Below are 16,510 nucleotides of genomic sequence, written 5' to 3'. Positions count from 1 at the left end.
AAAAATAAATAACAAAGGAGAGCTGGATATATGTATTACAGAGGGGGCAAGAGAGAGGCAGAAGGAGAGGGAGAGGGAGAGGATCTTAAGCAGGCTCCACACCTGAATGGAGCCCAACGTGGGGCTCAATCTCACAACTCACAAATCCTGAGATCATGATCTGAGCTGAAATCAAGAGTTGGCTCAACCGACTGAGCCACCCAGGTGCCCCTGTAAATATAATAGATTTTTTATGCTACCTTGTAATTAATAATTTTGCTAAAGTTAGTCATTAACTTTGTATCTGTAAATTATTTTATTCCTCTATAAATGACATTTTTTCTTTTCTTCCTAGTCCTTATACATTTTAATTGTTTTTCTTAGCTTATTATATTGGCCAGAACCTCTAATATCAAATAGAAGTCATGTTAAGCAACGTTTTTATCTTGTTACATATTTAAAAGAAAGTATGCATCATACTACTATTAATAAAGTTTGCTGTAGACTTTTTGTAAAAAAGTCTATCCTTTAGCAAATTAAAGAAATTCCCATCTATAGTTTACTGAGAGTTTTTGTATCACGAGTGGGTATGGAATTTTACCAAATATTTTTCTCTATATATGGAGTTGATAATGTGATTTTTTCCCTTTATTCTGCTACTGTGATGAATTATGCTTTTTAAATATATCTTCCTCACTTTCTCTCTTTTCTCTCCTGAGATTCCAATTACACAAACATTAGACTTTTTTATTTATTTATTTTTAAATATTTTATTTATTAATTCATGAGAGACACAGAGAAAGAGGAAAAGACATAGGCAAAGAGAGAAGCAGGCTCCTTGTGGGGAGCCTGATGCAGGACTCAATCCCAGGGTCTGGGATCACGCCCTGAGCCTAAGGCAGATGCTCAACCACTGAATCACTCAGGTGTCCCTCCACTTGATTCTTTCTAATAGTGATTGTCACTACTGAAATTCCTTTTCTATTCACACATGTTTGTCCACCTATTCTACTAGAGCCTTTAACCTACTACTCATAGTTATTTAAAATTGTCAGTCTGATAGTTTCAATACCTGGGCCTTATGAGTCTGGTTCTGTTAAGTGCTTTGTCTCTTGACAGTTTGCTGTTTTTCTGTTGCTTCTTCATGTGTCTCATAATTTTTGGTTAAAAGCCAGATATCCTGTATAGAATAATCAAGACTGAGGCAAAGAGGGGCACCTGGGTGGCTCAGTTGGTTAAGCATCTGCCTTCGGCTCAGGTCATGGTCCTGGGATGGAGCCCCATGTCAAGCTCTCTGTTTAGCGGGGGAACCTGCTTCTCCCTCTCCCTCTGCCTATGGCTCCCCCTGCTTGCGCACTCTCTCTCTCTCAAATAAATAAATAAAATCTTTTAAAAAACAGATTGAGGCAAATAGGATTTATGCCTGGAAATGGGCATATTTCTTTTTTGGCCTTAAGTTTGAGGGAGAAAGTCAAGTCAATGTAGTTAGGAGTGGAACTGGATTTGGGTTTTGTTGTTGTTTATTCACAGTATACCAGAGGCTCCAAAATACATATTAGCATTTTCTATTTAAGATAATTTTCTTTAAAAAAAAAAAGATAATTTTCTATTTAAGACTCATTTGCAAAGTGCTTTTTTCCTCAATATTTACTGCTCACAGAAGACTGAGGTCTTCTCTTTGTGACTGCATCTCAGAGACCACTCTCTCCACACTCTTGCCTCTCTCCTACAAATAGACCTCTGTTACCCAGCATTTCCTAACTTGGTGGTTGAGGACAAGCAGAAAAGGACATTCTCTGAGATTCAGCCTCAGTCTCAGTCAAATTCTGTGTCCTGAGTCTTAGGAGTGGGAACTTCTCAGTGATCTTACCCCTCACCCAACTGTAGAGGACCTCCAATGCTCCAATACATATTTCTACCCTTCTCTCAGGGACAGGCGGCTTTTATTTCTTCTGTTCTATCTCCAGTCTGCAGTAGATCTTGACCTGCACCCTGGGGTTAACAGGGTTTGCATCCCTTCCCCTAGCAGCTTAAAGCTTTTGTTCTAGAAGACCCAGGTAAAGCGTAGTGCCTTTTCCAAAGCTGGTGCTATTTTCTCCATAAGACACATACCATAAGGAAAATTGTTTTACTATCTTAGACCTGTCCTCTTTGCAAATGTGGTTTTACCTCTTATTTCTTCTTTAGCCCTCTCTTCCCTCCCTCCTTTATTCCAAATTGGGTCCTATACAACTCTTGCCAGTAGCCTGCACATCCACCTCCATTTCCCTGGAGATCTGAGTACTACCAATATTGCCCGTGATCAGCTATCCACCAACACCCCTTCTCAGCATCTTCCTATAGTAGTGCCTGATTTTCACTGTATTTGGCAGCCCTTCACCATATACTGATTCAAGCTTACAAATATTTTCTACATTTGATGATGAGAGAGTATACATCTACTTTTCATTCTCCTTGTTGCTTTGTCATTCAAAGAGGTGGAATCTATCTCTTTAAAATGATGTCTTTTTAGATCTAGAGTTTTAGTTAGAAAATTCGTCCTCTATCTTCATTTTGGTATAAATAAACAAGCTTGTATAAATACATTATTAGATTAGTAATAACATTAAAAAAAGATTTCAAAGATATTACATGATCACAAAGAGACTATGTTAAAAAATACTGAAAACGATTATAAAAGATTAGTCAATACAATATAAAATGAAATTCTTACTTAAAATACTTAAAATACACACTTCAATTTAACAAAGACATAAGGGAACTAAAAATTAGAAAGGACAACTATTATGACTGAGTTTTTATAAAACAAACTGAAAACAGCATGACTCTTCAGCTTATAAAAACACCTATAAGAATATGTTCAGGGCAACCCGGGTGGCTCGGCGGTTTAGCACCACCTTTAGCCCAGGGCCTGATCCTGGAGACCCAGGATGGAGTCCCACATCAGGCTCCGTGCATGGAGCCTTCTTCTCCCTCTGTCTGTGTCTCTGTCTCTCTCTTGCTGTATCTCTCATGAATCAATAAATCATAAAAAAAAAAAAAAAAGAATATGGTTCAACTTCACAAAATCAAACAATTCTAAGTGAGCATTTGTGTCTTCCCAAATCCTAGAACAAAGGAACTATGCCCTGTTGAACACTGCTTTGGGACTGAAATGTGTCTCCCCAAAATTCCTATTTCAAATCCTAACTCCCAATGTGATTGTATTTGAAGATAGCATCTTTATGGAGGTAGTAAAGGATAAATGAGCCCCTAAGAGTGGAGCCCTGATCCAGTAAGATTAATGTGCTTATAAGAAGAGACACCAGAGAGCATGTTTTCTCACTCTCTGCCATGTGAGGACACAATGAGGAGGCAAACCAGGAAGAAAGCCCTCACCAGAACCTAACCATAATGGCAACCTGATCTCAGACTTCTAGTCTCCAAAACTGTGAGAAAACAAATTTCTGTTGTTTAAGTCACCCAGTCTATGGTATTTCATTATGGCAGCCTGAAAAGACTAAGACAAACATGAAATCAATAGAATCAATAACTCTGTGTCTTAAGAGGGAGTGTAAGTGAACAGGTTAAAAAACTAGGTCTGAATTGGAGTATTTTCTTATGTTCTACCAGCATTACACAGGGCAAATAAGTTGTCAAAGGCTGAAGAATTAAACTGGGCTATTAGAGCATAAAACTATGCTGCACTGGCCACTAATATGATCCACTGTATGATACTGCTTGTGTTTCTGCTCAACATGTTACTGAAATTCCTTTCAATGTGCAAACCAATGGTCATAAAACAAAGTGCAAGAAAATAAACCACTTTCTTCAATTAATGAGGGTTTTTCTTGACAAAAATAAGGAGTATTCATGACTTCTCAAAAAGACAAGTCCTGCATTGAGTGGCAGAAAATACACAAAACCAAAAAGGATTTTAAAATATGTCTAGGGGCGTCTGGCTAGCTCAGTCAGTAGGGCATGCAACTCTTGATCTCAGGACTGTAAATTCAGGCCCCAAGTTGAGTGTAGAGATTACTTATAAATAATATTAAAAGAAATAAAATACATCCAGTTTTCTTAATGAGGGTGGCAGCAGGAAGGAAAAGGAAAAAGCACTCAAATCCTTTCAAGTGCCCCAACTTAAAATAACTCTAAATTCTCTGATGGTACAGTGAGTCAAAGGAATAGGATATAGTTAGTAAAACAAATAGTTACTGGCTTACATGTTTAAAAGATCCATAGGGAACTGCAGTGGATCCTGTCTCTTCTAGATAATCTTCCCAGCTTAATTCCACTTCTTCCACACCAGATCCAGCATCTAGAATTAATATCAAAACAAAAGGAAACAGATGAGCCCCAATTTAAAAAAAAATTAAGGTATAAAAACATAAACTTAGTAGCCCTAACTTATACAATTTACTTCACAAGTTAATTGATTTTACACACAAAATAATCATGTGTTCTTTTTAAATGGCAGGATCCTTTACTATATTGAGTATCAATGAATCCCAACAACACAGAAGTGTGACATGCTATCTCCTGCTGGAATCCATCAGGAATTCACCCAAATGGGATTCTATAAAGCTGGTGAGAGTGTAACTATTATAATCACTTTGGACTATAATTTGGTATCTACTGCTAACTATTTAAGATACTTAATAGGCATTTCAAACTTAAATTTTCAACCTGACTCTTCCTTAGTACTCTCCAAGTAAGTAAAAGACATCACCAGCCTATATTTTGGCTCAATCCAAAAATGTGGGGTTATCCTTGTTTTTTAACTTTTCTTTCACATCTTGCATCAAAACCACTAGAAAATTCTGTAGGTACTATACCTTTAAAATATATCTCAAATCTAACCACTTTCTACCATTTCTATTACTCTCTCTCTCTAGTCCAAGACCTAACTACTATATCTTTCACCTTTTAATCCCAATTATAATAAAATCTAAACTCTTTGGAATTGCAAAGGCCCAACATGGTCTGGCCTCTGGCTACCTTCCCTGCCACCTCATCCCCAACCAGCTCCTTCTTTGTTCCCTGCACTCAAGTGACCCTGGGATTCTTACTATTCTTCTCTAATCATATTCTTTCCTCAAAGCCTCCTCTGCATTCATTTTCTTAGCTCAAAGACTCATTCCCTAGTGTCATTCCCAACTTCATTTCATTCAAGCTTCTCAAACCTCTTCTCTCCAGAAAAGCCTTCCATCAGTACTTATCTAAAGCAGAAACCCCAGACTCCGCTTTCATTATCTTAAAGACATTCAGTCCTACTTGACAGTATGCCATACATCGTTTTATCCTCCCCATTAGAAAGTAAACTCTATCAAGGCAGGACTTTGTTTTGGTCACTACTATAACTGTCACAGAAGACTCAATAAATTTTTGTTGAGTGGGCAAAGACTCAAATATTCCAGAATCCAATAATCCAATAATCCCAATTTACATAAACTCTCTAAGAGTAGGTTTTTTTTTTTTTTTTTTTTTTACTGATGTATCCCCACTGTTCAAAACAATGCCTGGCAGTAGCAAGTTCACAATAAACAGTTGCTGAATGAGTACACCTTAGAGGAGCCTATGCTTCACACAACACAAGGAGGATGCTCGCCACAGCACTGATTGTAATAGCACCAGACAAAAGCAATCCATAGGAAAAGAGATAAATTACAGCAATTCTACAATAAAGTAGTAGTATATAGCAGTTGAAATGAATGAATTAGAATTGACATAGATAAATCTCAAAAAACAACCAACCCACATTGAATAAAAACAGCAGGTGCAGAATGAAGGGCATAAGATGATACAGTTAAGATTTCAAAGCAAACTTTGCAGTATCATGTTTATAAATGCATGCATATTAATAAGAGTATAAAAACAACGGTGGAAACAATATACATCAACTTCAACAGTGCTACCTTTGGAGATGAGAGGAGAAAACAGGATTAGAAGTACAAAAAAAAAAAAAAAGAAGAGAAGTACAAAAGAGACAAACTCTATTAGGTTTTATTTCTTTCAAAAAAAAGGAGGTAACAACACATGAAAAGATGTTCAAAATCATAAGGGACATGCAAATCAAATCACAGTAAGACACAACTCACACCCACTAGAATGACCATTATCCAAAAAAGCAGAATGTAAGTGTGACACGGATGTGCACTGCTGGTCTAGGAATGTAAAATGGTGTAGCCACTATATGGTAAACTATATGGTGGAAAACTATATGGTAGTTTCTCAATTAAAAATACAATTACCCTATGATCCAGCAATTCCACTTCCGGGTATATACCCCAAAGAATTGAAAGCAAGGACTCAGATACTTGTACACAAATGTTTGTAGCAGTAACAGTCACAATAGCCAAAAGGTGGAAGTAACCCAAGTGCCCATAAAAACATAAATGGATAAATAAAAGGTGGTGTATACATACAATGGAATATTACTCAGCCTTAAAAAGGAAGGAAATCTGGACCATATGACAACGTGGATAAACCAAAAGACATGATGCTAAGTGAAGTGAGCCATTTGCAAAAGGACAGATACTGTATGATTACATATATATGCAAGAGCTAGAGCTATCAAATCCACCAAGATGGAAAAGAGAATGGTGGCTCACAAGGACTGGGGAGAAAGGGAGATGGGGAGTTATTATTGTGTAATAGCTACAAAGTTTCAGTTTGGGAAGATGAAAAAGTGCTGGAGATCACTGTGGTGATGGTTGTACAACATGAACTTTATGCTACTGAACTGTACAACTAAAAAAGGTTAAAATGGTAAACTTTGTGTTAAGGATATTTTACAGGAATAAAAAAATGGAAACAAATACTAGACCAGGTTAAAATCAATTCTTCACATAGGTACCACACACAAGTATTTGTTATATTGTTTTCCATTCAATTTTATACATGTGTTTATTATATTGTTTTCCAGTTGTTTTCATGCATTTGAGATTTTTCACCAGAAATGTAACAAGCCCTCAGAGACTACATTGGGAGCATCCTGGACGTATGGGGCAGTAGAAAGTCAATTTCCGTTACTAGCACATGATAAGGCTGAACATCCATGGGCCTTAGCTAGGAAAGAACATTCATGGTCCTTAGCTAGGAATCTTCTCCCTCAAACAGCATGCTAATTTACAATAAAAAAATAAACACCACCACCATTAAAAAGAATGAATTAAAGAACTAAAATCTCTCATAAATTAAAAACTACTAAAAAGCCAAGAAGAAGCAAATAATCTGTTAGAAAAATGAGCAAAGTACCTGAAAAAAGAATTTATCAAAAAGAAATGCAAATGGTCCTTAAATATATGGAAAGAAAAATAAATAAATAAATAAATATATGGAAAGATGCAAATTTACTCATTTTTAAAAGAAAATGAAATGAAGATACACTGAAGTATCATATTAGAAAAAATTTCAAAGTTTGCAACATACTCTATGGTAAGGCTGTAGTTAAGCAGGTAAAACATAAGGACACAACCCTAGGGAAAGAGAACTTGGCAATATCTAGCAAAATACATATGTATTTACGTTTTGATCCAGCAATCCCACTTATAGGAATCTATCCCAAAGATATGTTGGCAAAAATACAAAAAGACACATGTACAAAGCTATTCATTGTAGCACTATTTGTAATACCAAAATTGGAAACAATCCAAATGTCCATCATAAGGAACTGGCTGAATAAAATATGGTATATACATCTATACAGCTATAAAAAGGAGAGAAGGATTACTACATATTGGTGTGGGATAATCTCCAGTATATAAGAGATATGAATATGAATATAAGTGTATACACTCACACACATACTTGTTTATATTTTTTAAATGAAAAGCAGAAGAATAAAATAATAGGAACAAATTGTGTATATGGAGAAGAATAAAAAGGAAGAACAGTATCAGTTGAAAAACGGGAATGTTGTTACATAATTTTGACTTTTTGACTATATAGATACTTTAAACAACTTTAAATCAAAAGAAAAAAATTCCAACTAAAAATGAACTGAAACAAACTTGCCTGTTGGTGACATAACCACAAGGAAAACGAGTACTTCATGTCATATTAAAAATATAATATCTGCAAATCCCAGTGGAATATACTTAAAGGCAAAAACCATAAAGAAATTTTAAACCTCACACTGTTATCTTATTAATACTTGGAATGTTAGTACTGTTGAAAAAATTACAGAATTATAGGGTAAAAAAAAAAGAAAGGGATGATATTAACATTATGAAACAACACAGTTCCAAAAGGAAAGAGATACAAGTATAAACCAAAGAAGTAAAAGCCTTGTAATTTTAAATTAAAATTGTAAATATAAAATGAAGCCACCTAATTTTCTTTTCTCTTGAAGATTGAAGATCTTGAAGATCTTGAAGATAGTTTCTAGCTATGTCTATGGATAAGGCCTCTAAGAAATGACAACCTAGTATCAATGAGCATCCCAGCACCCAGACTGAGATCTTGAAATATTACATCCACTGTTAAAAAGGAAAAAATACACAGTTTCCCAGAGAAACGGTATATTGTAAGTTTGGGTCAGAAAATATGCAAGAAGTACCCAGGAATCTTACTACACTAGAAAGCAAGGACTAGAACTATCAAAGATACATGACATCACACCAAAAGAACAGGGAACCAATCTGAGAAAACTCTCATTGCTCTAGAATAGGGCAGTTTGATCATCAAATGAATGAAAACAGTGATGGAATCAAACTCATCAAGTGTGTGTGTGTGTGTGTGTATTGTACGTGTGTTTGTGCACGTGCATGCATGCACTTTAAATCTACGAATTAACAATAATATTTAAAACAAAACAAATCGGGGATCCTTGGGTGGCTCAGTGGTTTAGCACCTGCCTTCGGCCCAGGACGTGATCCTGGAGTCCCAGGATCAAGTCCCGCATCAGGCTCTCTGCACGAAGCCTGCTTCTCCCTCTGCCTGTGTCTTTGCCATAAATAAATAAATAAATAAATAAATAAATAAATAAATAAATAAATAAATAAATTCTTTAAAAACAAAACAAATCAACTTCTTAAATGGCAGAGTGAATACCTCAGTGAACCCACTTTCCCAGAAAAATAGCAAAACACTGGCTAAAAACGATGAAAATCAAGCATTTCAAAGTTGTCAAATTACCTGAAGGCACACAACAAACTGAAAAGTTAATTGTTCAAGACAAGCCACTGGACTTGGTTAGAAGAGCAGGGTTGTGGCTTAAGTTGGGGCTATTCCCATTCCTCATCCCTCTTTGCTCAAAATAGAAATTTTGGAATTGAAAATATGGTAACCTTAAGAAAACTCCATGGTAAGCTCCTTGGCAGAATAAGAAAGACAGGAAAGAACAACTAAAATTAAAGACAGAGCAAAAGAAAACACCCAATCTAAACAACAGAAAGAAAACATTGAATAAAAAAGAAAACGGGTAGGAAATATCAGAAAGGGATACAGAACATAAAGACTCCTAACTCTGGGAAACGAACTAGGGGTGGTGGAAGGGGAGGAGGGCGGGGGGTGGGGGTGAATGGGTGACGGGCACTGAAGGGGGCACTTGACGGGATGAGCACTGGGTGTTATTCTGTATGTTGGCAAACTGAACACCAATAAAAAATAAATTTGTTATTTTAAAAAAAAAGAAAACATTGAAAAAAATTTGAAAAGCTTCAAGGAGCTATGGAACAGCAATAAAAGATCTAACACTAGTGTCAGCAGAGTCCCAGAAAAAGAGAAAGAGAACAGGGCTGAAAAAGTATTTGAAGAAATAATGGCTGAAAAATTTCCAATTTTGACAAAAGATGTAAGATTCAAGAAACTAAGAAAACTCCAAACAAGATAAACCCAAGGAAATATGTGCAAAGATACACCAAGAGTCAAACTTCTGAAAACTGAAGACAAAGAAAAAAAACTTGAAAGCAGCAAGAGAAACAATACCTCTCTTAAGGTGAATATGTGTGATTCCAATGACAGCAGACTTCTCATTGGAAGCCATGGAGCCCAGAAGGCACAGTATTTTTCAAGAGATGAAAGAAAAGAATTTTCTACCCAGAATTCCATTTCCAGTAAAAATATCCTTCAATAATGAATAGGGAAATTAAGGCACTATCATAGGAAAGTAAAATACTTTATCACCAGCAGATCAACCCCCCCCCCCCCGCCAAAAAAAAAGGCTAAAAAAATTCTATAAAACAGAAATGGAATGATAGAAGAAGGAATCTTAGAAAATCAGGAAAGGGACAATATCAAGAGTAAAAATATTGAAAGAATACATTTTCCTTCTCCTCCTAACTTTAAATTATGTTTGACAATTGAGGCAAAATTTTAACAGTGTCTAATGTGGTTCTCAAAATCTGTAGAGAAAATATTTAAGCCAATTATAAAGGTAAAGAGATATAAAAGTAGGTAAAATTTCCACACTTGGCTCAAATTAATAAAATGATGACACCAGTAAAGTATGGTAAGTCATATATAGGTAGTGTTATACCTAAATAGATAGTTTTAGGGCAACCACTAAACAGCCATACAAAGAGATACATTCAAAAACACTATATACAAATAAAAAAATGACTTGAAAAAGAGTGAAACACCAAAAGGCAGAGGGGATGTGAAGATACTGAATCTCTCATCCATTGCTTGTAAGAATGTACTCTGGAAAGTAGTTTGGCCATTTCTTTATTAAACATATAATCCAGCAATTGTGCTCCTGGGCGTTAACCCCAGAAAAATGAAATTTTACATAAAATAAGTATATAATAAATATATGTATATAATATACATGTATATATAATATATATTTATATAATAAATTTATATAGTACATAATTATAATATTATGTATAAATATAATAAATGTATATAATAAAGAGCAGCTTTATTTGTAATAGCTAAAAACTGGAAGCAACCAAAATACAATAGATGAATGGTTAACCAAACTGTAGGACACCCATGGAATACTACTGAGCAATAAAAGGGAACTGCTGATGCATTCAAGAATTGGGATAGCTCTCAAGGGCATTATCTTGAGTGGAAAAAAGCAAATCTCGAAAAGCCATACACTATGTGATTCTATATATGTAATATTCTTGAAATGACATGGAGAATAGACTAACAGCTGTCTGAGGTAAGAGAAGGTTGGGGGAAAGTGTGGGGTAGATGAAGGGGTAGGAGAGAATAGCTCTTTCTGGTAATGAACAGTTCTGTATCTTGACTGAGGTGATGGTTACAGGAATCTACTACATACACATCATACATCTGTCAATTTCCTGGCTTTCATATCGTACTATACTTACATGAGATGTAACCAGTTAGTCTAGAAACTGGATGAAGGGTACACAGGACCTGTTAGTACCATCTTTGCAACTTCTCATGAATCTATAATTATTTCAAAATAATTCAAAAGTAACTATCAAAATTAAAAAAATTTTTAAAATGTCTGTTCATAAAAGTTATTTGCTTCTTCAACAAATATTTTGATACCCTTGGTGCAAGGTTCTCTCATAGGGACAGAGAAAGAACTCACATCTTCAAAGAGCTTCCTTCCCATTCAGTGGTAGAAAGACAAGTCAACAGAACACAGGTAAGTAGAGTTCTACACTATGAAAAATGAATTCTGTTCAGCAAAACCAATACCTGCATCAAGCTGCTGCTCCCCGTTCATTTCCACAGAACATGGGCTGTCTTCTCCCCACACAAAGGACAGGCGTTATGGTTCTGCTATGATCTGAAGATTATCTGCAGCTCTCAAGCATCTGTTCAATGGGCATCCAGGGGTCCAAATGAAAGTACTGGAAAATCAAAAATAACACATAAACAGCCTGAAGTCCAAGCGTGTTTACTGATTCATAAGACCTGTCACTTCAGTGAATTGGGAGGGCACATGAAACAAAAACACATTGGCAGAATAGAGGGGATTAGAGAAAAGATGGATACTTTTCCTAATTTTGGAGACTATGAATATAAGTGTGAGTGTGTGTGTATATGCAGACACAGCACTATCAAGATCCTGGTATCTAAAAATCACGAAAAAAAAAAAATCACGAAGACTAACATTGTATGAATCACCATTCTTTAACCTTAGATTGTAATATTTAGCACCATGACTCCTACCCATAAAAGTTCTAACTCCTAATGAATTCCTGAAGGGAAAAGGTAGCTTTCAATGCTGTCTTATCCAATGAATAAGATTAAGGATATATTACTTTATCTAGTTTTTCATTCCATTTATCTAAAATATAATGCAGAACCAAAAAGTATCAAGTACATTAGTCTACAATTATAAAGGAAACTTCTCCAAAATAAACTCTAAAACCATTTATTTTTTAAACAGCTTTATTATAATTCACATACCAAAATTTCCCACTTTAAAAAGTGTATAAATCCATAGTTTTGAGTAAATTTACAGAGTTGTGTCACCACCACTATACCCAGTTTTAGAATATTTCCATTACTCGGAAAAAAAATACTTCATTCCCACTTGTAGTTCCTCCTCATTCTGTCCAGGCACAAAACAGGTAGGTACTTGACCTTGCAGTGCTCCACAGCAAGGAAGTAAGAGAAGCAAGTTTTAAACCAAGCAAATTGTCTGTATTCCATGTCCTCAAGCACTGTATTTTACTGTCTCTCAATGGGAAGCAACTGAGGATTTCTTTAAGCATAGAAAGGAAATGATCAAATCTGTGTTTTAAAAAAGATCACTCTGGACCCAAATAGAGAAACCATAAGGGAGTGACAGCAAAGACAACATACAAGCATTATACTTCTACGTGGCAAAAGACACCATAAATAAAATTTAAAGGTCAGAGTATATCTTGAAAGTTCTCATCACAAGAAAAGAGATTTTTTATTCACTATGTATAGTAATGGATATTAACTAGACTGATTTTGGTGGCCATTTTGCAATGCATACAAACATCAGATCATTATGTTGTACACCTGAAACTAACAATATTATCTGTCAATTATACTTTACTAAAAATAAATGAATAAGACAAAGGAGATAGGTAAAAATATTAGCAAATATAATGGATTTGTTTCCATATAAAGCTCCTGTAATTCAACAACAACAACAAAGAAAAATGGGCAAAAATATGTAACTGATCCACATTTAAAAATCAGAGTTAAAGGGGCAGCCCGGGTGGCTCAGCAGTTTAACGCTGCCTTCAGCCCAGGGCGTGATCCTGGAGACGTCAGGTTCCCTGCATGGACCCAGCTTCTCAGCTTCTCCCTCTGCCTGTGTCTCTGCCTCTCTCTCTCTCTCTCTCTCTCTCTCTCTCTTTCTCTCTGTGTCTCTCATGAATAAATAAATAAAATCTTATATATATATATATAAATCAAAGTTAAAGCTTATAAAAATGTGTTCAATCTCATTAGGAGTAAGGAAAATAATTTTTAATTATATATGACTTTTTCACCTTTCAGATTGGTAAAAATTTTAAACTAAAAAAGTCCAGTGTTGGCAAGGAAGGTGGACAAATGGTACAGATTGTTACCACCTTTTTGGAGAAGAATTCAATGGAAAATAATTTAACTTATAAAGATTTAAAAGACACAAACTCTTTGAGCAGTAATTCTGGTATTAAGAATCTTTCATACAAAACACATGTGTGGAAGGCTTCATAACCAGTGATGCTTGCTGTAGTATCATCTTTAGTGGAAAGAAACCAGAGACAACCTACGTGTCTACCAAATAAGAATAGGATGGCCACATACATTATGATATACCTATTTATGAAATATTCTGCAATCATTAGAAGAATTTAAGTAGATTCATAAAAGCACATGGGAATGCTGTCTATACTACTGAGTGGAAAAAGCAAATGAAGGATTTAATTTATATTAACTTTTTAAAATCCCATGTCCACTGTTTATTTGATTACATTTGTGACTCCTTTTTTTTTTTAAGATTTTATTTATTTATTCATGAGAGACAGAGAGAGACAGAGACAGAGACGGAGAGGGAGAGGGAGAGGCAGGCTCCATGCAGGGAGCCTGATGCAGGACTGGATCCCAACACTCCAGGATCATGCCCTGGGCCAGAGGCGGCGCTAAACTGCCGAGCCACCCAAGCTGCCCTACATTTGTGACCTTTAAAAAAGATTTTATTCATTTATTTGAGAGAGAGAGCAGGGAAGGGTGGGGGCAGACACCCCCCTCCCTTGAGTGCAGAGCCTGACATGGGGCTAGATTCCAGGACTCTGACATCAAGACCTGAGCCAAAGCCAAATGTCCAACCAACTGAGCTGCCCAGGTGCCCCAACATTTGTGATTTTTAACAAATGACTTAACTCATTTGGGCCAATGGCATCATTTGTAAAAGAGCAAATAACAGTACTGTACCTACTTCAGAGGACTGCTAATGAAGATAAGATAATCCATGAAGAGCACATAGCATACAGCTGGCTACATGGTAAATGTTGAGTTAATGTTAACTCTATACACAATGCTGACTTATTCAAGTTCCTACAGCACTAAGTATATCATATCTATAGAGAATATCTTGTCACTTCATCATGGGTTTGATGTAGCAAAGCCAATGCTACATAAATATCTGTTGGTTCACTAGGTTTCAAGATGTCATCCACTGCTTATGTTCATAAACTCTTGGGATATGCCACCATATTTTGTGCAGAGAGCACCTAGTGCCAAATGGTTTTATATATATACACACACACACACACACACATACATACACACACACACACACACACACACACCCCACACAAAATATATATAATAAGTGAAGCTTCAAAGGACAAGAGAGAATTGGGAAAACCATAAGTCTTATGAAGCTGAGAGCTAAGGCTGTGATACTTTTTCAATCTTACAGCATCACTAAATTTTAACCAATGAACAATCAGCTCATCATCTTAATTGGATTATGAGAAATAAACTGATGAAGCCTTTTGTTGTGGAACATCTGTCAGATCTCTTTACTGCTCTCTTTCTATGCAATGAGGGGGGAAAACCCCAGTAAAATATACAGGAGCTTAGAATATGGAAATGTAATTCATTTTTCATTTATTTCCTATTTGTATTACATAGTTTTTACTTTTTTATCATTGATTTCAGTATTACAATTCCTCTTGTGGTGAATAGAACACATTAGAGTTATTCATTTAAATATGTTCTCATGAACTACCTGATCTGAACCCCGCTCATCTTACTTAGAATATTTTAGTGAAATAAACAGTGCCTAAATATTTATAAAGCATTCTAATAAGACCTAGTAAAGCCAGTATGAGCCATACTAAAAGCTAAGCATACAAAATAAGCCTTGAGGTCAAACACACACACACACACACACACACACACACACACACACACACAACTTCACACACACACACAGAAAACAAAAATGAAAATGAAACCCAGGCAGAATAAAATGAAACTAAATTCACTAATTTTTGGAGATACAGCAGTATAAAATATGGAACAATTCCCTTTTAACAGCTCTTTTAAAAGACCTAAAAGTCATAAGAGCAAAAAGCCTTCATCTTGTTTTAGCTTACACATGCAGTCCACACCCTAAGCCTCTACTAGCAGGCTTCATGTTAATGAACTTTGTTTTCAAGGGTAAGATTAAACACTGAGAGCATTTATTACATGGAAAAGTTACAATATTGCAAGAGAGATTTCTGTAGGATAGATCCTCAGCCAAAATCATTTAACAGGTCACAGAGAAATAACTTTTAAAGCACTTAGGAAGAAAGAAAGCAACTCAGTGTGGCTCTAAAGATATGTATCCAATAGCTATAGTAGTTGAAAGAAAATACTTTAAATGCAGTTAAGTATTTAACAGGTAGTTATAAAAGGAAAGTTCCCATTGAAATGTTTAAATTTTCACTCCTATCCCTCAACTTAACAGATGGAAATCCAATAATAATTTCAAGTATGCTGTGAAATATGGTAAATGCAAACAATTCATCAAATCAGATGTTCTATTGGGGGCATATTTCCAAAATAAGTGCCCTTGACAGCAAATGCTAGTGGTAGAGTCACTGTATTTTTTCATTCCCCAACAGATGTAGATCCTGTTGGCTTTTCACTCTCTCCAATAGTCAATCATTACTACCTGACCTTGTACACATCCTATCTGAGAGGCTACCTAAATTAAATGTTTTGCTTCCATCCGTCAAATGTCAAAGTAATCTTATTATTGAGGACAGAAATCTTCTATTGTTTCATTAAGTTGTTTATTGCTCTTGTTTTAAACCCACTGCTCCATATCTAACTAGGAAGACTAACAAAATAAATTAAGTTTAATAAAGTCAATCTTAGCCACTCACATCACCTAATTAAAACTGACCCTAACACAACTTTTCCATGATTATGTAAACCCAACACAAGGCACACCTATCTCATTTGAACAAATCAGTACTAATAAATTTATAAAACCAATAAAACTTTTAAACAAAACCCAGAACTCAAGAAAACCCTAAATTTTTTTAAAGGTGTTCAACATCACTAATCATCAGGAAAATGCAAATCAAAACCACAATGAGATATCACCTCACATCTCTTAGGATGTTATTATCAGAAAGACCAGATAACAAAC

The 16,510-nt window shown here is 35.5% G+C and overlaps 1 protein-coding gene across 5 annotated transcripts in view; it reads right to left on the bottom strand.

Annotated features, from left to right (window-relative positions):
- The window catches only part of SFMBT1 (Scm like with four mbt domains 1), a 122,761-nt gene that overhangs the window by 43,638 nt on the left and 62,613 nt on the right, over positions 1-16,510 (bottom strand). For all 5 annotated transcript variants that reach the window (XR_011994389.1, XM_072720817.1, XM_072720816.1 and 2 more), the window contains 2 exons: positions 11,587-11,741; positions 4,185-4,279 (listed from right to left, as the gene is read on the bottom strand). Coding sequence is in view for 4 of the 5 variants with exons in the window: in XM_072720817.1 (XP_072576918.1) it covers positions 4,185-4,279; positions 11,587-11,614 (123 nt within the window). In the remaining variant the exon portion in view is untranslated. The remainder of the gene's footprint in view (positions 1-4,184; positions 4,280-11,586; positions 11,742-16,510) is intronic.

This window comes from Vulpes vulpes, chromosome 9 (assembly GCF_048418805.1).
Source record: "Vulpes vulpes isolate BD-2025 chromosome 9, VulVul3, whole genome shotgun sequence".
Taxonomy (NCBI): Eukaryota; Metazoa; Chordata; class Mammalia; order Carnivora; family Canidae; genus Vulpes; species Vulpes vulpes.
This window is presented reverse-complemented; position numbering and strand designations above follow the sequence as displayed.